At 41.1% G+C, this 27,960-nt stretch overlaps 1 protein-coding gene across 1 annotated transcript in view; it reads left to right on the top strand.

Annotated features, from left to right (window-relative positions):
- The window catches only part of CYP19A1 (cytochrome P450 family 19 subfamily A member 1), a 35,670-nt gene extending 8,655 nt beyond the window's left edge, over positions 1–27,015 (top strand). Inside the window, exons 3-9 of the mRNA XM_045812177.2 lie at positions 9,139–9,293; positions 14,858–15,034; positions 17,482–17,596; positions 21,286–21,400; positions 21,837–21,999; positions 24,667–24,908; positions 26,125–27,015. Of these exons, the coding sequence (XP_045668133.1) occupies positions 9,139–9,293; positions 14,858–15,034; positions 17,482–17,596; positions 21,286–21,400; positions 21,837–21,999; positions 24,667–24,908; positions 26,125–26,373 (1,216 nt within the window). The 3' untranslated portion in view covers positions 26,374–27,015. The remainder of the gene's footprint in view (positions 1–9,138; positions 9,294–14,857; positions 15,035–17,481; positions 17,597–21,285; positions 21,401–21,836; positions 22,000–24,666; positions 24,909–26,124) is intronic.
- The last annotated feature ends 945 nt before the right edge of the window (positions 27,016–27,960 follow it).

Here is a 27,960-nt window from a genome sequence, read left to right as displayed (position 1 = left end):
GCCTTGGGGTGAGGGGAGCAGCTAAGCAGGGTTGGAATGCTTCTCTCTATCATCTTACCCTCAGTCTAGCTCAAGTGATGGTAGTATAAGACAAGAACCGGAGTGAAGAATGGGACAAAGGACCAGAGGACCAGAACAGATACTACATACGTGGATCCCCAGATCCAATCCTGGAAGCCCAAAGCCATTTCTGAAATAGGATCCTTGTGACAGTGCAGGGTGGCATCTGACCACTGCGCTGTCTGCATTAAGAAAGTGACCTCAGCGACCAATTCAGGTGCTGATTCATGCTCAAGATGAGCACACAACCCATCCTGCCCTTCCCCCAGCTCTCCCAGTTCTCTCCTCGTCCTGTTCTCACAGGCTTTTCACTGGTTGGAGTCTTTGTGTTCTCCTTAATTGCCTCCGAGCCGCTCAATTTTGTTGTTAAGGGCTGAGCTCCCTGAGGGAATAGGACATGTTTGTCCCCATCTCTTTCCCTTGCCTGCTCTTCAGGTCCCTTCCAGAACTACCCGTGCCTCTTGAAAATACCCCATTGGACCTCAGAAAGCTTTTTATGTTTAGTTGAATAGTTTGCCAGGTTTTTTTCTTTTGAAAAGTTTGAGATCTGTAGTCATTACAACTGAGTAGAGATTATGGTCCAACTTTTCCTACCAGCATAGTCCCAAAGTCGGGGTGGCAGGGAAGGAGTTTGCAGAATTTCATGGGGAGATTCAGGCCCGAGTGCTGCCAGGATGTTGTCTGAGCAGCTCGGAGTTCTGGGGGAAAGTTCATCTTGTCCTTGGTAGATAAAGTATGCACAGTTCCCCAAGCAGGTGAGCTCTTAATTAAAGAGGGTCTACAGATGCTGTGCATGACACTATATGTTGTGTGCCTATATTAGTTTTTGTAATGAATACCAAAAAAAAAAAAAAAAAGAATATGGGTAGCGTCCATAAAGGGGAGTTAGCAATTAACATGCTAATTAGGGTTATATTTGCAAACCTGTTAGTAATTAACATACTAATTAGGATTATATTTGTATTTTTGTCTTAATCATGTGTACATTTATAGGGAATGCACTCGTGTATTCTTTCAACATACATTTATTGAGAATTTACTATATACTAAGCACTGGATGATCCTATCATATAATCATTATTGGCTCTCCCTTCATTCATTAAATAAACATTTATTGAGGACTTAACTATGTACCCTGGGTATTGTGAGCAAATCAGCCAAATATCCCTACCCTCATAGAGTAATATATTGTATTGTTAATATACCAACAATAGATGAGTAAATAGTACACGAGTAGGGTGACCAACTGTCTTGGTATTCCTGGGACTAGGGTGTTTCCCAGGATGTGGGACTTTTAATGCTAAAACTGGGACAGTCCCACCACGATGGTTGCTCACACTACCATCAGGTAGATATGAGCTATATAGGAAACTAAAGTGGGGAGGGCTAGTTTCAAGGATGGAAGTGCAGCTATAAATAGGCAGTTGAGGCAGGCCTAGTTGAGAAGATAGTATTTGAATAAAGACCTAAAGGAAGTGAGGGAATGAGTCATGCAGAGATGTAGAGGAAAAGAAGAGCAAGTACAAAGGCACTGAGGTGGGAGCCTGTCTGAAATGTTCAAGGAACACCAAAGATACCAGTGTGGCTACGGGAAGAATAGTGGAGATGACATTAGAGAGGTATTAGGATACCCAATCACGTTGGACTATGTCGGCCATTGTAACAACTCTGAATTTTACCCTGCATGAGATGAGAAGCCTTTGAAGAGTTTGAGGAGAAAAATGACATATCTGAGTCCTTCCTGTTTCAGCACATTCCCAGCTTCTCTACCCACACTCTACCCCATTCTACCCACGTTCTTTGAGAATAGGTGCTAAAGGGACAAGGGTGAGTGCACAGAGAGCAGTCAGGCAAGAGATGATGGCTGGTCCACGTGACAGCAGTAGAGGTTGTAAGATGAGAGGTGAAATTCTAGGTATATTTTGAAGGCAAAGCCAGTAAGGTGCTAAGAGATTTGATGTTGGGTGTAAGAATCAAGGTGATAGCATAGTTTTTGCCTTGAATACCTAGAAAAATGAAGGTATCATTACCTCAGATAAGTGGAGCAAGTTTGGGATGGGGAGAAATATCCCATTTGGGATATTTTGACTTGACACGCCTAGTAGACAGCTGAGTGGGATGTTGTGAAGGAAGGTCTGAGTCTTTAGACAACCCCACCACCACCACCACCATAGTCAGAAACTAGAAAAGGAGGCTGATAAGGACAGCCAGATAAGGGAGAACAAGAAGAGTGTGGCTGTCTGAAAGCCAGGTGATGAGCGCATATCAGGGAGGATGGAATTGTCAACCATGCCAGATAGTGCCTGGTGAACGAGAGATTTGACTGTTGCATTTAGCAACAGGGAGGTCATGGGTGACCTTGAAAAGAGCAGTTTCAGTGGAGTGGTGAAGGCAAAAGTCTGACGATAGTATAGAATAAGGGGAGAGAATTGTAGGCAGCAGGTGTAGAGAACTGTTCCAAAGGAGTTTGTCGTAAAGGCAGCAGAGAAATGGAACAAAGAAATAGAAAGGGATGTGTGGTCCAAGGAGTCTTGGTTAAGTTAGGAGAAATTACAACATGTGTGTTGAGATGGCAGTGGAGAATTACAGAGCAAAATTGTTGATGGAAGAGAAAGTGGTGTGCCAGGTGAGAGGTAAAGGGGGTCCAGGTGACAAGTGGAGTTGGTCTTGCATAGGGACTTGGAAGTTCATCCACAGTAAGTTTGGGTAGTTTGAATATATGAGCACGGATCCCAATAGTTGGAGCTCGCAGAGATTCTAGCTGCTTCTTTTTCCTCAGTAAAATAGGGAATAAAGTCTTTAGCTGAGACTGAGGAAGTAGAATATTTAAAGAGAGAGAAGGCTGGATATAATAGTCAACTAGAACAGTGAGAGTGAATGGACTTGGGGAAATGTAGAATTGTCAGCTGCACTAAGGGCCCACTTGAATTTAACTGGGACCTGTGTGTGTGTGTGTGTGTGTGTGTGTGTGTACGAACATGTGCATGTGTGGGTTTTTTTCCCAGCCGCATTCAGCTGCCAGGGGCAAGCAGAGAGAGTAAGCTAAGAGTTGGATTTACCCAGAAGTGACGTTTTACCAGGCAACTGTGACAAAGCAAGGAGAGGGTCAAGGGAGTTGAGAATGCATGAAAGAGAATGATTTTAACAACGGACAATAAAATGGTTTTTTCCTAACTTTCTATTAAGAAAATGTTCAAAGGAACAGGAAAGTTGAAAGAGCAGTCCTCCCATTCCCTGCACCACATGACACTGACCTTTTGAAGAGACCAGGTCTGTTATCTTATAAGATGTTCCACATTTCCGAATTTCTCTCGTTACATTATGGTGTCACTTAACATATTCCTCTATTCCCTGTATTTCTTATAAACTGAAAATTATGTCTGAAGGCTCAGTTTCATTCAGGTTAAATTCTTTTGTCATGATACTTCCTTGGTAGTACTAGGCATTTCATATTGCATCACATCAAGAGACGAAGAAGGTTGTTCCACTATTAGCGATGTTAATTGTGATCATTGGGTTACAGGCAGATCTCTCTGTTATAAAGATTGTTTCTCTCTTGCAGTGACTCCAGTATTTAAGCTGGGTAAGTGATATAAGTGAGGACATCAGAGGGGCAAAGGACAGGGGAAAGGCAATGGGATCAATGGACCATAAGGCTCAGGCACAAAACAGGTCCATACAGGCAAGTGATTTTAAATGTTTGGTACCAATTATTCCATTAGTTTCCGTATTTCTAGCACTCATCACTCTTGAACCTGGCCACAGATGTGTGAGTCATTTTTTTTTTTTGAAGATTGTATTTAAAAAATTTTTTTATTCTTCTGAAGATTTTATTTTTAAGTAACCTCTACACGCAACATGGGTCTTGAACTCACAACCCCAAGGTCAAGAGTCCCATGCTCCACCAACTGAGCCAGCCAGGTGCCCCAGTGTGAGTCCTGTAAATTCAGAACTGAAGGTGGCTTCCTCCTCACTACCTAAGAGCTTACTCTGGCTACTTTCCATTTTGAATAGACAATAGGTTTGCCATCTTTGGCAATGCCTTTTGACTTCAGTTATGTTTAAAGAAGAATAATGAAGGGGAATGGGGGATACTGGCTTCCAGTTACGGAATGAATAAGTCACAAGGATGAAAGGTACAGTATAAGGAATACAGTCAGTGGTATTATAATAGCACTGTATGGTGACAGATAGCCCTATACTTGTGGTGAGCACAGCATAATGTATAAACTGGTTGAACGACCATATTGTGCACCTGAAACTAATGTAACACTGTGTCAACTATACTCAAATAAGAAAGAAAGAAAGAAAGAAAGAAAGAAAGAAAGAAAGAAAGAAAGGAAGGAAGGAAGGAAGGAAGGAAGGAAGGAAGGAAGGAAGGAAGGAAGAAAGAAAGAAAGAAAGAAAGAAAGAAAGAAAGAAAGAAAGAAAGAAAGAAAGAAAGAAAGAAAGAAAGAAAGAAAGAAAGAGAAAGGAAAGGGAAAAAAGAAAAGAAAAAAGAATAACGACCCCAGTTACCATACAATTTACACTACCCACTATCCCTTCTGAGCTTGGGGACTCCCTTGGTCTCTCTTGAGTGGTAAGAAATCTTTACTGTCCCAGTTAGGATAACATCTCCCTTAACTGGTATTATAGGCTGGCCCAAAAGGCTGGAGTTAAGTTCTCTACTGTGTTCCTGAATGCCCTGAGAGCTCGGGGCTGGAATCCCTGTTCTTCACCAACTTTCTAATTTTCACTTTCTCGATTTACTCTGGTTAGATAAAGCCAGCCTACTTTTGATCAAAGACTTGGTTTTAAATTGCTCACCTGCCTCTGGTCACTCTTCTCCTGCAGGGTGTATCACTTCCGTCTTTGTCCCTTGCCAAGTCCAAACCTCCGACTCAAAAATCGCTGAGATGTTGGCGCCCCCTAAAGAACACATTTATGTTTGAAGTTAGCTCTTCATTAACTAATACACATTTAGTTGGGTTTAAGTCTGGGGTCTTTTGTTTGCTTTTTAAAATTGATTAGTAACTCCTCAAAGTTAATGGGCAGGCTAATGTGGTTAATGCAGTGTATAAAATCTCTAGGAGAACAGAAAAAAATAGTGTTTTGCTTTACCTCTGAGCACTTAAAATTTTTAGATATGAATCTGTGAATAAAGAATGTACAAATTACTTTCTGCTGTCATTATAGACTAAGGTAGGGGAAGGTAAGAGAAGCTAAAGTGCTGAAATATATTAATAAGCTTTTCAGTCCTCTTATAGCATAATTTTTCTATACAGGACAAAATTTTAGTTATTTGTCAGTCAAATTAATTCCCTGGAATACAAACAAAAGCATCTGGATTTTTGTTTTTATTTTTGTTGCTAGGGAGAGAAAAACTTGCCCAAAACTCAGGGATCATTTGATGAATATTATCTGGAATTGAGTCAAGAGAATAGTTGAATTAATGGAGAGTATTTTGATTTGAAAATAAGGTTTTTTTTTCTGAAAGAAATTAGTACACAATTTATTCATATAATAATTCTGTTTTCATTTCTTGACACTGCCATTATTTTAGTGTCTTTCTTTTAAAATTTAAATAGGACTATGGAACCATCATAAATGTGAGGGTTTGGCTAATGTTTAGCCCGCAGCCTAATCTCAGCCAGAGCACAGCTCCTTTGGCCCGATGTCTTCTTTGGGAATGTGTTTTCACAGGCATTAACTGAACAACCTCGTTAAGGCAAAGTCATCCACTTAGGAACCAAGTATCAACTTTAAGAGGTGCATATACTATAATGGCCACTCCCCATCTCTAACGGTTACATGTTCAGAAATACCACATGGTAGGAAGATTTGCAGCTGAGAAACAAAATTTCAGTGGAGAAGTGGAGAGGAAGAACCAAAGTCGCAATGAACACGTGCAAACTTGTATAAATATTGAGCTCACCAAAATAAAAAAATTACAGCATCTAAAATATAACACGGATGGTATTTTATGTATTTTGAATTTGCACATTTAAAGAACCATGCTGTTACTTTCTTTTTTTGTTCCCCCCTCTATCCCTCCCACACCAGAAAAATGCCCAGGTTCTCACTGTTTTGCAGTATCAGAGAGATGTTTATAAATATATTTTGCTTTCTTGCAATAATGTGCCTAATTTCTTCCTCATCCTCTGCTCAAATGTTTAGTCCCTTCCTAATTTTATGATCTCTGCCTCTGAATTCTACTCTGGTCTCAGAGACATGGAGTAATTTATAATCCTCAGGTGAAACCAAAGCTTTGGGGGCTCTATTTTAACTTACCTGGCAGACCTGAGTAGTTTAGTTCTAAAGCCCCAAGGTCAAGGGTTATGTCACTTGAAGTTTGCCTACAATCCCCACCAGAGCGTATACAGGTAGACAACAATTATACACGGCCGGGCTCTGGCACTATTAACATGGCTAAAAGTCAAATTTCCTGACAGTTTACCCTGCCTTCCCTTTCTTCACACCTCCCCTGGCTGCATGCCAAAAACTTCTACTCCTCCTCTGCTAACTACTCTGCCCCTCTTTTTAACTCCCAAACCCTGCTCACTTTTTCTCCCTATCTCCAAGAAAAATGGCAATCCATTTGAATATACTTGAGTGGAAATTTTTCGAAGTTGCTAAAAATATATATGGAGAGAAGTAAATCTGCTGATGCTTACAGTTTACCAAGGGGAATTTGCATTTGGCCATGTTGTCCACATGTAAATACTGGGACATCAGCCTTGTGATCTGAAGAGCCTGTTATCATGTACCTCAGAGGAGTCTGGGTAATGCATGTACTTGGAACATGCTTTGTTAGCATAGGGAGGCCAAGGACAATACATGAGACTTTGTGAGCACAAACTCTGTGGTCCTCTGTGTATCCTGTGTTCCTAACATCTACTCAGCAGCACAGAGATGTTGGAGGGTCGCAAGCCTCCAAGGGTCCCCAGCCTTCTGTATGGAAGGGCTGGGCCTTGGAAGGAAGTAACTGATGTGTGACCTCCCTTTCCTCACTCATTCAACCATGACCATGCACCCCTGTGGGTGAGGATTTTGGGGTCTGGCTGGCTGCTCCCCCTTCTGCACTGTTTTGTCTGCCTCTTATCCTCACTCTACTAACTTTCTTCCATATCCTTTAGATACTCTCATTTGATTTTTCCAAGTTGTGTTTATGTCTGCTCTACACCTACAATATGGTATTGGCATTTATGAAAATAATAGACATATAAGCACCACATGTCCTGTTTATCTTCTCCATCCTTCAGTAAACACTGTCCTGTCTGTCTTCATGTAGGGTTCATCTCTCTCAGCTTACGAAGGGTTAGCCACATAGCTTATAAGCACATGCCATCTTGGAGTTCCGGTTTCCTGACCCATGAGGTCCATGGCCTCAGTCATCACTCAGCCCTCGTCCAGCTAACCTGCTTCCCTCTGGGCCCTGCATGAACGTATTTTCCAGCCAAAGCCCATGCCACAGGAAATGCAGTCACCTGTGGCATTTCTTAATTTTTCTCTTGGCAGGTGAAAAATGAATTCATTCCATCTACCCCATAATTCTCAACTTCATAAATTCCCTGCAGACTTCTTTTGCTGAGCACTGAGGCAGGAGTCCTCTCTCTCCAACTCTTTACAGCATCATCTCAGCTCTCCTCCCCCACCCTCCCCGTGCTGCGTGAACCCACCCTCCAATAAAGCCACCTACCATTTATCCTGAAGAGAATAATTATCACTTTGTCCTTTATCCTTTTGATTATTATTTAAATTACCCATTTATCCTTCTAATGCCATAGGCTAACTTCTAAGCAGTCTTAACATCTTCTCAACAAAGCGAGTCAGTCTCCCCCTACAGAAGAATTCTGCACCGCTGTCCTAAGAAGGTAATACTCCCCTCACATGTACAGCCTCCTATAACTTCTTCAGCTAGAATTTTATAACATTTCATAACTCTCAGTGCCTCATCAAGTCCAAATCACCCCCGTGGAATGTGGGGGGCAAGAAGCAGCTACTAGAGGAGGAAATAGGTGGGGAGAGGAGAGACGAAGGAGCTTCCTCCTCCTTCCTAGTTCTTCCCAGGCCTTAAAAGCTGGGCATGGAGAGGGATGGAGGCAAAACAGTGAGTAGGAGCTGAGAAGTTCAAGGAAGCCCGTTGGCAAGGTCCCAGTGTTGCTACCTCAAGGGCTATCTAATGGCTCACCATGTCCTATGTCCTGAAAGAACTCTGTGACCCTGGAGACCTTGATGAGTCAGGATGGAATGCAGGGCCTCAAGATAGCAGCTGTTACCACCACAGAGAGCCTTCCAGGCCCAGCCCAGCCAGCTAATCCCAGAGCCAGGAATGCCCAGGAGATGCCCTTCAAACCCAGAAGGATATCCACTGGAGGGGCCAGGCCTGATGAGAGATTCTGAGGATAGGTGGTAAGAGGCAGAACTGCCGGTTCCAAATGGAAAAAGACGTGGGCAATTCCAGGAACTCAGGATTCTGAGACTCACTCCTGCAGGGGGTGGCAGCATCTGGACTGGGGCTGGAGGCTTTCGGGACCCTCTGGTGGTGTGGAGCGCTCAGCTTCTCAAAGCCTTGCAGTTCTGACCCCAGTAGTGAGCAGTATTTTGGAGACTTGGAGTTAGGGAAAAAAATACGAAATAAGGAATGGGGTCTGTGTGTGTGTGTGTGTGTGTGTGTGTGTGTGTGTGTGTGCGCGCGTGTGTGCACAGTAGGTAGGAATATTTCAACTAGAGAGGGATGTTCTGATGCTAACAAATGCTTATTCAATATGAATCCTAGAACATCTTGCATTTATTTTTTTTAAGATTTATTTATTTTTTAGAGAGAGGGGGAGAGAGTGAGAGTGGGGGGAGGGGTAGAGGGAGAGGGAGAGAATTTCCAGCAGACTCCCCACTGAGCATGGAGGCCGACCCTGGGCTTAATCTCAGGACCTCAAGATCGTGACCTGAGCCAAAACCAAGAGTTGGATGCTTAACCGACCGGCCTTGCATTTCGATTAACATGCATTTGCTAAGAGAGCCACCTGGTAGTCAAAATCATCACCATGAGTTCTCCTGACCCTTAAAAACTAATGCCAAGGTTTGCTGTCTCTGCAGGTCCTCCAGCATGTTCCATATAATGAAGCACAGTCACTACAGCTCCCGATTCGGCAGCAAACTTGGACTACAGTGCATCGGCATGCATGAAAACGGCATCATATTCAACAACAATCCAACACTCTGGAAAGCCGTTCGGCCTTTCTTCATCAAAGGTAATCAGGCGCTGGCGACATTCTGCTCTTTTGTCTATAACTGAGCCCCCTTTCCTGGAATTCAAAGTCTGCTGCTTCACTTATTTTGAAGTGATAAGATTTGGTAGGCACTGTTCTAACTCCTTGATATTTTAATCCCACAGCAACCCCATGTGGTAAATGCTCTCGTCACCTACATTTTACACATAAGAAAACTGAAGCTTTAATAAATAGGTTCAGTAACTTACCCAAGGTCCCCAAATTAGTAAATGGTGGCCCAGAAGACAATGCCACTGCCTACATTTTAAACCACCACAAACTCCATTCTTCCTGTTGGCGCACAAAGCAATTCTGTGGACGTGAAGAAGAGAGAGAGCTCTGTACTTAGGATCATTTCAGTCAAGAATTTAGTGTGTCGGTCACATGGTTGATTTAAACATAGTCAAACAATGTGTTTGCTGAATCATTGACTGACATCCCAGATGTTTGAACAGAAAGCAATTTGCAAATAAAATTAGAGAATTTTAGAACTAGGAAGAACTGTATACGTCATCTCATCCAGTCTCTGAATTTTATAGTTGGCGAAATGCGGTCCTAGAGAGGTTGTGATTTGTGCTGAGGCAACATAGCAAACAATAGATAAGCAGAGAGCTGATCCCAAGGCTCCTTATCTAGTGATTTCCCCCTTTGCTGTATTTTGCTGGAAATGAAGCGGTTGGGGAATACACATGACCAGTCTTTGACATCAACATCAAGGAAGATAATTATGTCCTGGAAACATTGTCAGTGATAGAATCTGAGGCTAGATGGGTCTTAGGTCTGACTGTGCAATATTCTTCCTTCTAGTCAGCCTCTGTAATGAACCTGGATGCCTCCCATGTGGCTACTGAGACTGGGAGAAGCTATGCCTGTCCCAGCTGAGTGTTGATTCCCTCTACAGAATTGCCCATCACCAAGACTTGGTACAACTCTATTGTAGACTCCACTTTCGTGGACTCTATTTGCCTCCTATTGCTGTTGTAACAAATTGCCATAAACTTAGTGACTTCAAACAATACATCGATTATCTTATAGTTCTACAGGTCCAAAATTTGACATGGGTCTCAACAGGCTAACATCAAGGTGTTGGCTGGGCCATCTTTCTTTCTGGAGTCTCCAGAGGAGAATCTGTTTCTTTGTTTTTTCCAGCCTCAGAGGCCACCTGCATCTCTTGGCCTAGAGCCCCTTCCTCTGTCTTCAAAGCTAGCAACAGTCACTTTCTAACTCTGACATCAGCTGGGAAATATTCTTTGTTTTCAAGGACTCAGGTAATTAGGTTGGGGCCAACCAGATAATCCACAGTAATCTTCCCATCTCAAGGTCCTTAATTTGAATCATATGTGAGAAATCCTTTTTACCATGTAAGGTAACATATTAAGAGGTTCCAGGGACTAGGACCTGGACAGCTTTAGGGGACTATTATTCTGCCTACCACTCATGTTGGGGCAGATCAATCTTCTCATGCCTTAGAAAACTGCAGAAAGAGTATAGGACTCAGGATTATAAGTTTGGGTTCAAGTCTTAGTTCTGCCACTTTACTAGCTATATGAACTTGGACAAGTCACTCAGCCTCTCTGAGCTTTGGTATTCCTTCTCCACAAAAGGTGATAAAGACAACCGAACATTAATTCTAGGGTTATTATGAAGACATCATGAAATAATGCTGTAAGATCCTATAGAAATGTGGTTTTTTGTTTGTTTTCATTGAAGTATAGTTGACATACAGTATTACATTAATTTTAGATGTACAACTTAGTGATTCAACAATTATACATGTTATGAAATACTCCCCACAATAAGTGTAGTCACCATCTGTCACAACACAAAGATGTGACAATATTATTGACTATATTTCTTATGCTGTACATTATATCCCCCTGACTTATTTATTTTATAACTGGAAGTTTGTACCTCTTAATCCCCTTCACCTATTTCACCCGTCCCACCACCCTCTCCCTTCTAGCAACCACCAGTTTGTTCTTTGGATTTATGAGTCTATTTCTCTTCATTTGTTTGTTCATTGGTTTTGTTCTTTAGATTCCACATATAAGTGAAGTCATGGGCTATTCATTAATCTTTTTCTGTCTGACTTATTTCACTTAACATAATACCTTCTAGGTCCATCCATGTTGTTGCAAATGAAATGTAAGTTTTATTTTACTTTGCTGTTTGGCCCAGGCACATTAGGAACATGGGAACTAGTATTTAGGAGCAGTTAACTCTCCCATACTCAAAAGAATTTTAAAATTTTTAGATTAATAGAATTTTCTAAACTCATTCATTTGTTTAACCAACTACTGTGTTCTCCTCATTGAGCTAGGTACCCAGAATGCAATGATAGTCAAGACATGGTCCCTGCCCTCAAGGAATTTATAATAGGGGGAGGGGCAGAGTGGCAGATCAATACATCACCAAATATCATCCTAGGTGATGTTATGCAAGAGGTGTGTACAGAGTGCTACAAGGCACAGAAAAAATGGGCCATCTAAAGTATCCTGAGGGGTCATGGGAAGCTTTTTGAGGAGTGGATGCTTATGATAAGTTTTGAAAGAAGGTAAAAGCTACCTACATTAAGAAAGTTGGACAAAGATGCATTCCACAGAAGGAAAGAACAGGATACTCCAAGACAGAGAAGGGTAGGTCAACACTGTATGTCCAGGGAACTAACTGCAAGTAGGCCATTGTGCCTGCCATGGATACATGTAGGCATGAGGCCAAGGGGAAGGCACTGAACTGAGTTTATCTCAAAAGCTACAGTAAATCATTCAAGATTAAGCAAAATGACACGAACATATTTGTGTTTTAGAAAAATTCCTCTGATAGCAGAATGAATGATTCATTGACAGAAGGCATGACTATGAGCAGTGAGAATAGTTAGGACTGCAGTGATACAGGGTGGGTGGAAGGGAAGTCATCAGTGCAAGAGATGTTAAAAGAGTAGAATCTGGGGCGCCTGGGTGGTGCAGTCAGTTAAGTGTCTGACTTTTGGTTTAGGCTCAGGTCGTGATCTCAGGTCATTATATCGAGCCCCGAGTCAAGCTCAGCTCTCAGCCCGGAATCTGCTTAACATTCTCTTTCCCTCTGTCCTTCCCTCCCCCCACCAACTCTCTCTCTCTAAAATAAATAAATAAATCTTTTTTTAAAAAAGAGTAAAATCTAGGGCACTTGAAATCAATTAAAAAAATCTTTGTCACTTTTTTAAGATAAGCCCTGTATATAGAAGATCAGATTTTCTAATAAAAACATTACAAGTCTACTCAGATTAAATACCAAGAAAAGAGGTCTAAAAAAAAAATAGAGAGGTCTAATTGCTTATTAAAAGTTCCCTGTTGTGTCTGATATTTTTAGTAATCAATGAGAGTCCCAAGCATTTCCCTTTTTTTTTTTTTTAAGATTTATTTATTTGAGATACAGAAAACATGAGCGAGAGGCAGAGGGAGAAGTAGACTCACTGCTGAGCAGGGAGCCTGGTGTAGGGCTCCATCCCAGGACCCTAGGACCATGCCCTGAGCTGAAGGCAGACACTTAACCAACCGAGTGAGCCAGCCAGGTGCCCCCCAGGCATTTCTTGAATTTCCTTTTAGAGTTATGTTCCTCATTAGTTTTCCTGATATAGCAAAAATGTGAGGGTACTTTTTGGTATCTAAAGTAGTAATATTAATGAAGGCATTGATTCCCTGGGCATATCTATGGAGAAATAGTGAAGTACAGCCTAGGCAATGGCCCATCCCAGAGAGATGAAGGCAGAGGGGCAAGAAATAGCCTGTGTTTCCTAAAACTGCCAAGAGAATTGTCCATAGTGAAGGAATTACGCTGATTTCTTGCTCACTTTTTTTTTTTAACCTGGATAAGATTCAGTACTTTTTCACACATTTTAAAAATTAAAATTATATCTACATCATACCACTGCCTATAAGCAATGATATTAAATTTTGCTTATATGTTTGAAACGTGGCTTCCAGCTCTTGGACATAGAGGCAAGTCATACATCTGTCTGGGACAAAACCACCAGGGATATTTGAAGCCAAACCTTTCGCACAAAGGGCTGAGTCATTAAGGAATCATTTGGTCCCACCTTTGAATGTGATAGTCACCCAAGAAACAACAGCCTGGTCTTTCATATCGGCCAGGTATTTCCTAAAGTCAGAAAGTATGCTACCAACCGAACCTTCCTTTTTATATATAAGTAGAAATCTTAAGAATCCAGAACCGCTCACCAGGCTTCCTTTCTTATTTGCAAAGTCTGCCTTTAGGGGTTTCTGTTGTGCAACTGTTTTTTTTTTTTTTTTAAGATTTTATTTATTTATTTGACAGAGATAGAGACAGCCAGTGAGAGAGGGAACACAAGCAGGGGGAGTGGGAGAGGAAGAAGCAGGCTCATAGTGAAAGAGCCTGATGTGGGGCTCTATCCCACAACGCTGGGATCACGCCCTGAGCCGAAGGCAGGCGCTTAACCGCTGTGCCACCCAGGCGCCCGTTGTTTTTTTTTTTTTAAAGAAAGAATTATGGCTACAAATTTCCCCACGATTTTTCATTCTATTTCAAGAACTCTGACTTTAACAGTAAGCCTGAATAACAAAAGACATAAATTGGAGAGATGACTCTTAAAGAAAGCTTTAAAAAATAGAACAAAGAAAGGAGAGCCTTAAGAGTTAAACTCTGGATAGATTGCCTACCACCACAACCCGCTAGCTGCCCAGAGGATCTAGAGCAAAGCCAGTTCACTCTGTCTTTACTCATTTATTCGCCCATCCTTCCATTCGTTCATTCTTCTATTTGACAAATATGATTTGAAGGCCACCATGTACTGTGGACTTGAAGGACAGTGCTAATAGGAGGTTGTCACTGCCCTTCAAGAATTCCCAGCCAGTGGGGAAGACTTGTATGCAAACAAAAAATTGTTTAGCTGTCACAACCTTGGTTAAGTAAGACAAATCTAGAAGTAGTTTGAAAAGAAGCCAAAATCAAGAGAAGAACACTTCTGGTAATTTGTTAAGACTAGCATTTTCAACCACATAAACCACAATTAAACAGGAAGCACTTTAGATCAATAGTTAAGGTCCAGTCTGAGTAGTTCGATAGCAATACCTTGCCACCTGCTGAAACATAAAATAAATATCTCCCTGGCCAAATCCAAACCTTCTTTAGAGAAATATATATACAATAAATATGGAACACCACTGATGTGTGATTCATGACTACAAGTACTAAAGGTTTCATTTGCAGTCTCACAAATGATTTGCCACACATGAAGAAGAGTTTAATTTTGAATTTGTTTAAAATAAGATTTTTATTCATTCATTCGTTCATTCATTCATTCATTCATTCATTCATTCATTCATTCATTCACTTTTCCCGTAAAGGTGATGCATGTTTGTAGAATATTAGAAGAATGCAGAAAAGTATAAAAAAGAACATGAAAACTTCTGCCAAGTTACCGAATAAAAAATCGTGTACAGTTAAACTCCAACCAGAAAAGGCCAAAATAACCTGATTGTGCGTGCCCCTGAGTTCATGTGACTCACTCTCTGATGTGTTCCCCTCAGCTTTGTCTGGCCCTGGCCTTGTGCGCATGGTGACAGTTTGTGTTGGATCCATCATAACACATCTGGACAGGCTGGAGGAGGTCAGCAACGAACTGGGTTACATCGACGTGCTGACCCTCATGCGGCGCATCATGCTGGACACCTCGAACATTCTCTTCCTGGGGATCCCCTTGGACGGTACTAGAGAGTTGACATTCTGCCCTTTATTGAACAGGGCATGAAGGGGATAACAGACTCAAGGGAAGATAATGCTCTTGTACATTGCTCTTGTTCAAACATCTCTAAGTATTCTTATGTTTTTTTTTTTTCCTAGTGTGTCTGCCTTGTTTATTTATAAGATAGAAGTTTCTGTAAGTGGGAGCCATCTCCTCTTTTATAACTCTCCTCATTGCTCTGGGAAATATGATTCTACCCACAGTCAAAACTTGACAAACGTGATCAATTAATTTGGACATGAATATACCCTACCCCCAATCAAAATGATATATTTAACCAATTCCAACCGTTCTTGTGGGCGCATGCACACACACACACACACACGCACACAGATATACATACATACATATATACATAAATATACATATACACTCCTCCCTCAAAGCTACTAAGCACGAAAACTTTTTCCATACGATGATAATGGTGCTGGTGCTGGTGCTGCTACTGCTGGAAATGATGAAAATAGCTACCATTAATTTAGTATCTACTATAAAAAAAAGTTGCTTTACATATAGTTTGTCATTTAGCATTATAACAACTCTGGCAAAAATGTCCAACACAAAAAGCTACTCCCTTCACTATACTACAGAAACAAATATTACAACACATACATGCAACTCTATCACCTTCAAAAAATAAACATTAATCAGTTGGGTTAATTCCGTGCTGCTTTTGTCCAGCTTAATGTAATTTTCCCTGAATTCTAGCATGTTCACTGACTCACGCATTCATTCAAAAAATATTTGCTAATTGCCTACTTTATGCAAGGCACTGTTCTAGGTTCTGGGGATCCAGCAGTGAACAAGACAGATAAAGTCCTTGCCTTCAAAGAGGTCACATCCCAGTGGCAATATAAGCAGCAAACAAGTAAATATCTAATAATACATCAGGCAATACTAAGTGCCCTGAAGAATAAATGAAGCAGGTCAAGGGGATAGAAAGTGAAGAAGAAGGTGCCACAGGGGGGAGTGGGTGTGGCTATCCCAGACAATGTTGTCAGGAAAGGCCTGTGCAGGGAGGACACCTGGACATCAGCCTAAATGAAGTGAGACCAGAAGCAACATCCAGGTCTGAGGGAAGGACATTTCAGGCATGAGAACAGGGCCTCATTTTAACACTGGCCCAAAGCAGGCAAGCTGTAATACCTGCTGCCTCATTGGCCACATTCGGAAGAACAGATAAGCTATAAGCCCTCCTTTCCTCCTCTCCAGCTCTGCTTACCTCTTGTCCCCTGCTCTTTACTTACTTCCTACAAGAGACATAGAAACCTCATCTGACTGCCATTTGGATGGGAGCCCCATTCAACTCTGCGTATTTTAAGTCACACCCCTTGCCCCATCCCCTTCAGACAGGAACTCTTAATCCCAGCTGGCCTGTCCTACATGCAGCTCTCCGAAGGTCAGGCAAGTCCGTATTTTACGAGTCCCTGCTTCATGGTTCCATGCTGGCCTTGGTTCTTGGGAAGGATGAAGTAAATGGAATTGTAAATCTCTCTGTTAATTTAGGGATACAGGCTGTGATGCTAAGAACCTGTAAAACCCCAGGCAGAGTTATGTAGATCCCCCTTCTCCACACCCGGTCCTGGTTAAACTCTCGATTTGCTTGAGGGAGTCAGTGCAACAAGAGGAAAGAACATTGCTCTGAGGTCAGATAGAACTGGGCTCCAGCCCAAGAGCCTGCCTGCCACACTGGCTGTATGGTGGTGTTAGGCAAGCTTCCCAGTTTCTATGAACGGCAGTTTCTTCATCTGAAAAAGTGATGACACTCTATCAGCCCCCTAGCAAGATTGTAAGGATTAAATGAGGTCTCTTTTGTAAAGCTCTTTGCATGGTGACTGGTATTTAGCAGTTGAAAAGAAATGCCTATTCCCTCTCTTTTTGTACAATGTGAAAAAAATAGAGGTTTTCTTTCCCCAAACATGCAATTTAATTAAAGGACATTCATTAGGAGCTGACTATGCATGAGGCTCAGGACAAGGCATTAGGGATACTAAGATGAATTCTATACTCTGGACCAAAATGTAACCAGGAAAGTGGCATGGCTTTCTGCCCTCCCAGGTGCCAGCATTGAGGCCGATAACAGCCATAATTCTGGTGTCCCTCTTATTTCCCATTGTCCAAAAAAACAGGACTGAGTTGGACACTCAAGTCAAAGAGGGGTATGTGAGATTCTAGGCTGTGTCTTTAACACAAACTTGAAAAGCAGTAAATCTCTGGTTAACTTGGTTGATTTAGATGTCAAGCAGAATAAATTAATGTTGATTTGTCTAGTGGCATTCATATGGCTACAACACCCACTGAAGCCCAGGCTGGTAAGAGACTCTATACAGGGGCTCTTCTCAGAGTACCCTTCTTGGGCTCACATTTTGGCTCAACTACTCTGCTCTTTTGTTTGTTTTGTTTTTTCAGAAAGTGCCATCGTGGTTAAAATCCAGGGTTATTTTGATGCATGGCAAGCTCTCCTTCTCAAACCAGACATCTTCTTTAAGATTTCTTGGCTATACAAAAAGTATGAAAAGTCTGTGTAAGTAACACAAGTTTGGAAAACTTATCAGTGAGATTGGATTGACTTTGGGTTGTGTCTTTGCTCTTGTTGGCCTCTTCAGCTAGCTTTCTGCTCTTCAGAACCCACAGGGGAGCTATGGATTAAGACACTGATGAAACATTGTACAGCAATTTGGCTGCACGTGGTGGCCAGACTGAAGAGTAAGGGAGGCCTTCGGCCCAGGCAGCTTTTCAGCAAGGGGGCCAAGTGGATGGTCTGCGAGCCCCATGTCTGGAATTAGGACACTGCAGTGTAGTTTGAGTTGAAGAGAAGGGTTGGTTGAACCTATCATTATTATCTGTAAAAATTCTCTTTTCATATCTGGAAAATGGAAACACAAAATCATTTTATAGTTGTGTTGCTTCTGAATGAATTTAACATAATTCAACTTGTAGGAATTAACAGCAGTCTCAAAAGAATTTTTTCACGATGAATATACCGGACTTCAATAAAATGTGTGATTTCCTTTTTTTTTAGTCATATATATTAGTCTTTGGGGGATCCTGAAACTGTCATTAAATGGCTTTGCATTGGTTATAGATGAGTCTAGACAAAAATTGGACAAATGCCCAACAGTCTACAGGCTAAAAAAAGGTTTCTAGAATGTAAGTAGCTGCCCCCCAACCACCAGTGAAAAGCCCATGGGATTTAGAGGCAGACAGACCTGGTTTATATCTTGTCTCTACTGCTTAGTAACTAAATGTCCTTGAGAAGTTATTTAAAGTAAAATATAATCTACCTTCAAGAATAGAGGTATAGATTAATGAGATCCTATACGTAGGGCAATTAACACAGAGGACGGCACATAGAAGACACTAAAGATATTAGTTTCCTCCTTCCCTCTGTTCATATCTTCTCCCAGATGTCCCTGATGATCTTAAATTCTCCATCTCTAAAACTTTCCAAACTTGTCTGAAGACCTAACTTTATCCTGTTTGTGTATTTTGAAATTTAATAATGTTAGTCTTCACAAGGAAACCAACTTGATGTTGCTTATATATTCTCATGTGGTTGGTGAGTATTAGGTAAGTGATCTGGACACTTGGGTCTTTATACATTTCATTGAGTTTCCACCAGAGCTTATTGTGACTTGAATCGATGAGATAAAGGATTCATCTCTTCCTTATGTTCAAATTTGGCAGTGGTCTGAAGGGGCTCATTTTATAGTTTCTGGTCATTTGTTTAGCTTTGGTTTTGGCCAGCAAGCGCATTAAAATTTATTGCATGAAACTATATTATGGTTTCTCTTAGGTTTCTGTAGAAATTAGCTCTGTGACATTCCCTCTCTATATAATATTTACCAATGGTTAGTACATTAATCCATATCTCCTATGTCCTAGAGCAGTAAAGACCTAGAGAAATCTTTGAATTTCCTCTCCCATCCATGCCCATTGCAATAATGCCATTTTTTTTAAAAATTGAGGTATAATTGACATAAAACAGTATATTACTTTCAGGTATACAAACAACATCATGACTCAGTATTTGTATATATTGTGAAATGATCACCGTCATATCTAGTTACAAAACTTTTTTCTTGTTATGAAAACTTTTAAGATCTATTCTCTTAGCAACTTTTAAATCTGCAATATGGTATTGTTAACTATAGTCGCCATGTTGTACATCATGTCTCCACGGTTTATTTATTTTATAACTAGAAGTTTGTACCTTTTGACTCCCTTCAGCCATTTTGCCTACTCTTACCCGCTGCCCCCCCCCCACCTCTGGCAGCCACCAATCTGTTCTCTATCTACGAGCTAGAGGTTTTTTGTTTTGTTTTGTTTTAAGATTCCACATATAAATGAGATCATATACTAGTTGTCTTTCTCTGTCACACCAATACTTTTGAGAAATATACTGATGGAAAGGATTCTGGGACATCTACTCCCATCCCTATTTATTCAATTTTATACTTCTGCCTGTCTTAATAACCAATATTACAGCAGTATTGTTTTCTACTTTTTATTCTGGCAAGTTTAAGGCTTTTTAGCCACAGAATACCTTAAATAGGTGTTTGTGGCCTGGACTGATAACTGAGACAACCTTGTTTGGGTGCAAAATACGCTCAGAGTTCCAAACCACAGACTCACAGATATATTCTTACAATACATATTTGTAAGTCAGAGATTTCCTATTCCCTGAAAACTGTCACTGAATTCAATTCTCCCAGTTTTTAAGGGTGTATAAATTCAGATGCATATATTTATGTAGGACCAGCTTCTAATCTGAGTAAGAAGGATCCCAACAGGCATTCACAGGCCCCCAATTCTGCCCAGGGAAGAAGATGTTCAGAAGTGGTTGCAGTTCCATCAAGGAATTCTCCATGAATTTATAGTCTTAGGGCATTTAGGGGCCATTGCTCAGGTAGGAATGCTATGAGCATTCACAGCCCACCAACTGAGTGAATATCAGTCCCTTGTATGTAAGAGTTTCAACAAATATTTGCTGAATAAATGGACTGGTAGATGAATGAATGAATGAATGAATGTGAATATATCCTTCGTGTATTTCTGGAGGTATGTATGTATTTATGGGCACACTTACAGAGATACGCAATAGATGGCATCCTCATTTTGAATGACACAATTACTCCACTAGCCTGAAGAATACCTCTTCAAATGTTTAAACCCCTTCCTTGAGATGCCCAAAAGAAACTTCAAAAAGTGGGATGAATCTTAAAGAATCTTCCCTTAATTTTCTTGCCCAGCTGGAGTAAACACAGAGGCTATTTATGTCAACATCATCAACAGGGCATAGAGGTGACCATGTCAACAAAAATTTGAAAGAAAGACTTATTACGCATTTAATGTAATGCAGAACACCATTCCCTGAGATTGGGGAACAATACACTTACACGTGAATGCATACACTTTAAGACAAAGGCAAGAATAGCAGAATCTAGATCTTAAGATGGACTTATTGTCTGTTAAGTCTGAGCCCTTCACTTTAAAAGAGATTTAAGAGACGTAGAGTAGGTTATGTAGAGAACAATCTGAACTAGAACCTGACTCTTTTTTCGAGATGCTCTTCCCTCTACCACACTGTCAAAATGCATATACTACATACTCGTGCGGCTAGTCAGTCAATAAGTATCTACTTCATGTTTACTATGTGGCAGAAACTGCAAGGTATGAGAATAAATATCAAGAGGATTACTTGATCCTTTGTGTTCAGGTTCTAGAATAGGAAATCTCAAACTCAATTTTTTCCAGAGTTGAGCAAATAGAAATGGGCTAGGTGGTTATAAGTCAAAAGGAAGTGAAGGTGCCTGGAGCAAACATGCCCCCAATAAATACCTTCACTAGTTTTTGGTTTTATTTTTCAATTTAGGCACTGTACCAGACATATCGAAAATCAGAAAACACAATTGGATTTACCATTTTGGTACCAGCTTTTAACCCTTAACTAGAGGTTACAGCCTTCATTTCGCTACCAGTACCTAGAAATCTTAGCTAAATTTGGTTCCTTAACATGAAGTGTAATGAATACATAATTTAAGGATCTTTGGGAAGAATTAAGTTTAAATTCAGTTATTTGTGAGTGCTGAAGACCTCAATTAGAGCAGATAATTTTACTTAAACAAATGCGGCTAATGAGTTTGTTTTTCTAGATGTCTTAACTGACTACAGATAGATTATATTTTCACTTTTAAAAAAAATTTTTTTTAGCAAGGATTTGAAAGATGCCATGGAAATTCTGATAGAAGAGAAAAGACACAGGATTTCCACAGCAGAGAAACTGGAAGACCATATGGATTTTGCCACCGAGTTAATTTTTGCCGAGGTACTGACCTGGGTTAACCATAATTCCCACGCGGTATGTGTACTTGACTGTGTCAGGTTGTGTAAAGATCCCCTCTTGTAATTGTTGCATACTTCTGCTTTTAAGTATCTGCTCTAGTACTTCTACAATGGCACCCCACAGAGCCCACTCATTAGACGTTCTGGTAAGACTGACCTTTTAAGATTGAAACTACTGTGTCTGCACAATACAAAATACGAAAATGGGGGAGCCCAGAGACAGTAAATACATATATAATTGGTTAAATTTTTCCCCTTTCAGCTGAAGACTATTATGAAAAATGTCCAAAGTCGATTACAGAGGTGTAATATTTATGACTTCATTTCATTGATGTTTTTGATCCCGACTGTCCCTTTCCCTCCTTTTTGGAAGCTTTGATTCACTTTTCCAATTTTTCGCCCTTCTCCCAATTGTTCAGAAACGTGGTGACCTGACAAAAGAGAATGTGAACCAGTGCATATTGGAAATGCTGATCGCAGCACCAGACACCATGTCTGTCTCTGTGTTCTTTATGCTATTTCTCATTGCAAAGCACCCTAAGGTTGAAGAGGCAATAATGAAGGAGATCCAGACTGTTATTGGTAAGAACTGATCAATAATAGAACTTAGAAAACAATTCCTTTTGAGTGTCAGCTTTTTATGTCCTAAGAATCTGATTTCAAACAAAATCTTTATTATAATCCACCCAGAAAACAATAAAGGTAGTCATTTTGCCACACTTGGTTATGCCAGATAGGTTGCAAAGTTAGTTCTGTTCTGTGGGGTTTTTTTTCATTATAAAAACAATGTATGCTTACTGAAAGGAAATTAAATAACACAAAGATGTATAAAGCCAAAAGTGACATTCCCTGACCCCTTCCACTCTCCTCACCAGCCTCATTTGCATTTCCCAGAGGGAACCACTGTTAATACTTTGCCGTGTATTCTTTAAGGTCTTTCTTAATGTGCACATAAATGTTCTGCCTACCTTATGGGGCCAAATGCTTTTGTGGGTCCACCCAGAGAACCGGCTATCATCTACAGCAGTGTTTCTGGGTTTCAAGTAGTCTGTCCACAAATGAACTTCCAGCCAGTGGCAGAAGGACAAGGGGAGGATGACAGCAAAGGCAGGAGAGTGATCAGTTTCCCTCTCCCCCCAAATCCAGTGATGCTGGACCCTTTTTCCCCCTGCCCTCTCCTCCTCCACCAGGTCCCTGCTCAGCTCTTCCTGACACAATGTTTTCCCTGCTCTGGCTTTGCCTAAGCATCATTCTGCCCACTGCTGCTGACGCTGCTGCCCCCTTCCATACGAACACTGTCACATTAGGAAGAAATCAGAATTGCTTTCTGGGGAAAAAAAACCAGAATTCCTTATTTGGAATGTCCTTCACATGGATAATTTTTTTTTTAAGAGAGAGAGAGAGTGAGCACCAGTATCATGTGCATGGGTTGGGTGGGTTGGTGGGAAGGGGCAGAGGGAGAGGGAGAGAGAAACAGAGCTGCTCAGGACCCTGGGCTGATTTTGATTCTGCAAAAGTGGTAATCCATTCGAGAATGCTCTGATGAAGGGCTTGATCTCACAGCCCTGAGATCACGACCTGAGCTGAAATCAAGAGTCAGAAGCTTAACTGACTAAGCCACCCAGGGGCCCCCACATAGATAATCTTTTCAGGAGCACATTTCTGACATGTGAAGAGACATCAGTAATGATACAGACTTTTCTCTCTTGACCTTATAAATCCCTGTGAAATGACTTATTTGGTTGTAGAGAGGCACCATCTTTTTAGAGGCACCATTGGAGTGCTACTTGAAATAGTTGACAGTAAGGGTTTTCATAAAAGGGTTAAATATGTGAGAGAATGGTTCTACAGAGGAGTTGCTGTAGGTGGGAAATTGCCTGGGAAAATAGATCACAGGAAGCCAGAATGACATTCAAGCCCCAAATTCTAGAATGGTTTCTCATGTGCCCCCTGTCAGGTTCTGAGTTCTGGGTCAGGTGCAGGGGCACATCAGTGAATAAGCCAGAGCTATTCCTAGACTTGTGGGCTCACAGGCTGGCAGGAGAAAGAGAACTTAACAAGCAAGCCCAGTGGAGTGAAGAGAGAGCCATAGAATGATGGAGTTCAGGCAACAAGGGGAAAATTGCTCTTGAAACCATGAGCCTTTAATACAATTTCCTTGAGAGATGAAAAGTGTTTGCCCCATGATGTCCCCCGACACTTCAACAAACCTCTGCAAAGATGGAAAATAGCTGAACCAGTTGTACATGTGTTCGTGCTCCCTCTAGATACACACACATAGTAATTACTTCCTAGAGAATGCCTCTGGTTACCTTCTTTGTCATCTTCCCTTCCACCATCCCACCCCAGATAAATGTACCGCAGTAGACCCTTGAGTGTACAAAGAGCAGCATGCAAGCGGCAGGGCTGTTAGAGTTTTCTGACCAAATGAGACCTTTTCTGAATGGTGCAGTTGTACAGGAGACAGAGATCCCTCAGGACCCTGGGCTGATTTTGACTCTGCAAAAGTGGTAACCCATTCGAGGATGCTCTGAAGCTTTGCCAATTCTGGGAGTAATCTAAGCCTCTCTGACCAGTCAATCCCCAGCACCCCCGTAGTTTAGCTGAGGCACCTATTTTGCTGTGGTAAGGAAAAAGGTTCTTGCCACTCTACCACAAAAGGTTGTTCTTGATGAGATGGAAGGAGGGACTATCAGTGATGTGTTCCAGGCAGATGACCGCAGAGGTAACCAGAGGAGGAAATTTCATTGAAAGGGATTTAATTCACCATCTCACTTTGACTAGAGAAGGAGTGGATGTCCCCTAGAATTTAGAGGAAGAGACAAAACTCAAAGACCTCAGAGGCCAGGCAGATAAAGTTTGAAGCAGACTGTGTAGGTCTACATAAAACGGCAGGTGGATACCCTCTAAAGGGCTCATTGGCTACTCAAGTTCAGCCCATCATTGCCATGTAGGGATGTAGGTCCAGGGTCACCAGGTTTTCTGATTTTTTTTAGAAATCCAGGCTTTTCCACAAAATCTCCTAGGTTTTATAGTAATTGGCTTCAAATCTGAATTTTTACAAAACATGCTGTGAACCAAATGACATATCTGGCCCAGGTTGTTGGTTTGCATTAGAATTCTAGAATGAAAAAAAAAAATGTTGTTTTAGCCAGGAGCTGAGTATTCTGTGGAAACTATGGGAGTTTTAATGCCCATCCCGTATTGAAACTATCATTACCTCCTTGTCCTATTTATCTGTTCCCACAGGTGAAAGAGATATAAGGATTGATGATATGCAAAAATTAAAAGTGGTGGAAAACTTTATCTACGAGAGCATGCGGTACCAGCCTGTTGTGAACTTGGTCATGCGCAAAGCCTTACAGGATGATGTCATCGATGGCTACCCAGTGAAAAAGGGGACTAACATTATCCTGAATATTGGAAGAATGCATAGACTCGAGTTTTTCCCCAAGCCCAATGAATTTACTCTTGAAAACTTTGCAAAGAATGTAAGAGCACTTCCTTAAAACCAAGCGTGCCACTCTTAAAAATGTCAACTGTTAAATCCTCTCTGGTTCTGTGTTTTCACCATGTACATTTCATTCTATTTACTTGTTCCCCTCTATTACCTCACCAGAAGCACATGTTTCCCCTAGCTTAGAACATGACTACCATATTCATCGTCAAGCCAAGGATGCTGGGCCTCCAGCTCTGAGAAGTATCCACATGGTGGCCACACAATGGGTCAAAATGTGAAAAATCCAGGCCCTTAATTTGGCTACAGTGAGGCAAATGTTGTTTAACCCAACCAACCTGCTTTTCCATTTCAACTTGTCACTTTTTAATCACGTAGATTCAGCTCTAGCACCATCTCCGCAAAGGAAAATCCAGTTGTGCCTCAGATGGAAATCAAACAAGACCAAAAGATTTAGTTTCACAGTCTGCCTTTGGTTCACCAAACGGCCCCATGAACACTAGTTCCATTCTAAATAGAATTCAGTAATTAGAAGAGCTCCAGCTTTTTCTATCATTGAAATATACTGTAGATTCTGTCTCCATTATGTCAAATTTTAGGCAGTGATGTTTACTAACCAAAATTTTCCAGATATTTCCCTCACTGTCCTCTTTTTCCATTTGCGTATGATGTAGAAACATGATCTTAATTAATCCAGTTCTCTAATTCATTCTGTTTCTATGTGAGCAACCCATGCTATGACAGCTGGTCAACAAAAACTTATTGAACACCTACAATGTGCCAGGTACTATGTAAGTACAAATGGTAACAAGACAGTCAGATGTTGTCCCCATTAATTTTCTGCATAACTAAAAATATTTGTATGCTTGGCACTAATAGGCCAGGAGTCAACATCTTTGCACAAAAAAACAATCTTTGCCTTGGTGACATGCAGAAGAGTAGCAAAGCTGTGGCCATCCCACAGACCTAGTTAAGTATGCTAACATTGGCTGGAACAAGATGATGTGCATTGATTTACCCCAGCAAATTTATGTGAAAAGCCACAGTGAGGACTGTCCAAGCTGGGCATATATCACAGGGAGTGAATCACATTGGATGAAGGAAAGAACTTATTTGCGTTACAGTCACTCATCTCAGTGAGGGAACAGTATGGTTTGGACCCTGTAACAACGTTCTGACCGTTCAGTGGTTTCAGGGTGAATCAAACAGAGACTGCATGATTCTGGCTAACTGTCTGATCATTTTCATAGGTTCCTTACAGGTATTTTCAGCCATTTGGTTTTGGGCCCCGTAGCTGTGCAGGAAAGTACATCGCCATGGTGATGATGAAAGTCGTCCTGGTTACACTTCTGAGACGATTCCACGTACAGACATTGCAAGGAAATTGTGTTGAAAGTTTACAGAAAAAATATGGCTTGTCCTTACACCCAGATGAGACTAGCAACTTGCTGGAAATGGTTTTTATCCCAAGAAATTCAGAAAAGTGCCTCAAACACTAAAGAAGGTTGGTCCGTACCTACTCTGGAGCATTTCTCATCAGTAGTTCATATGGAAGCCGTCCGTCTTTACCAGGTAGTGTCATCCTCACAGTGAACATTTGGTGGCCTGTGCCATTTTATAGGCATACCTTGTATGGACTGCAGCGAGTCAGGAGACATTGGTCATCTGTTTTTATCCAAACCAGAGAACCAGACTTCCAGAGAAAATAGAGGCCAAGAGTTTGCAGGGAAAATGGTCAATCCCACAAAACATGCTTTGGAAAAGACAGGCCATCAGCAAAACTTATGTCCTCCTTCCCACAAAATCTCCACTGCCCTGCCCCAAGAGCATTTTAATGTCTGGGGCAGAAGCATTCAAGTCCGTTAGAAAGGCCAGCCTGATGTCTGGGTACTTAGGGCCAAACATACCTGCTAATGTGAATAAAAGTGTTTTGATTTAGTTTTCAGTGGTAGGCTCCACAACATTCATGTTCTTTGGAGAAGGGCTTACAAATTCAACATATGACTTTTCCTATGAATTATTCAATTAACTCTTGATTATCCACAGGAGATGTGCCTGTGGCAAAAGTTAAACAGAGGACCATTCTTTCCCAGTCTCTCAATTTATGCCTCAGCCATCACCTCCACTACAATAGATATAGATTCGGGAATATAAAGTAACTTAGTAATAGCCTGAGTAAAATATAATCAGGACCACACATCTGGTGTAGGAAAAAAAAAATCACACAATGCATTTCAAATTCAAATAAAAATTCTTTTCTTCATGTTTGCACATTGCTTAGCTCCACTAGCGCTAACCAAGCGATAACTTTAAATAATGGAATCTATTAACTCTTACAATGGCCCCAATAATTTGAGGGAGGAGAACTCCTCTACATCTACATCTAATTCCACAACCCAGTGGGTTCAAACCCATTCCATCCTCTTTCTCCCTCAACAGTTTCCCCCCTCCTTCTTTCTGTGATCCCGAAGTCAACAGCAACAGATCAGTAGAGAATGTGGTCAGGGTAGAGGCCCTGCAATCGTCTTTTATCCTACCTCGGATTTAATAGTTACCTTGGAGATTGAACTGCTATCGAGTTTATTGAATCATTATACATAGCCATGGATAAAATGCACACCTTGTAAATTAGTTCTTTAAGAGAATCAAGTATGGGGCGCCTGGGTGGCTCAGTCAGTTAAGCGTCTGACTCCCAGTTTCAGCTCAGGTCATGATCTCAGGGTCGTGAGATCAAGCACCATGTCGGGCTCCGTGCTGGGTGTGGAGCCTGCTTAAGATTCTCTCTCCTTCTCTCTCTGCCCCTCCCACACTCCACTCTCATGCACTCTCTCTCTAAAATAAATAAATAAATAAATAAATAAATAAATAAATAATAAAAAATTTTTAAAAATGAAGAGAATCAAGTAGATGAGTTAATTTTCCAAATACCACTCCACTTGTGTTATACAGCCAATATGATTGTATCTACTGAATGCCGTTAAAAAATTAAAAACTTAAACTCATTTGTAAGTAAGTAAATGTTTGCCGTTGGGTCAACTTCCATCTCAACATTCGAATATTCTTTTCATCCTACTATTTGGTAATAG

Source organism: Ursus americanus, chromosome 36, assembly GCF_024610735.1.
Source record: "Ursus americanus isolate L20-20 chromosome 36, mUrsAme1.1.p, whole genome shotgun sequence".
NCBI classification, from domain to species: Eukaryota; Metazoa; Chordata; class Mammalia; order Carnivora; family Ursidae; genus Ursus; species Ursus americanus.
The sequence above is the reverse complement of the archived record's forward strand: the minus strand, read 5'-3'. Positions and strand labels throughout refer to the sequence as shown.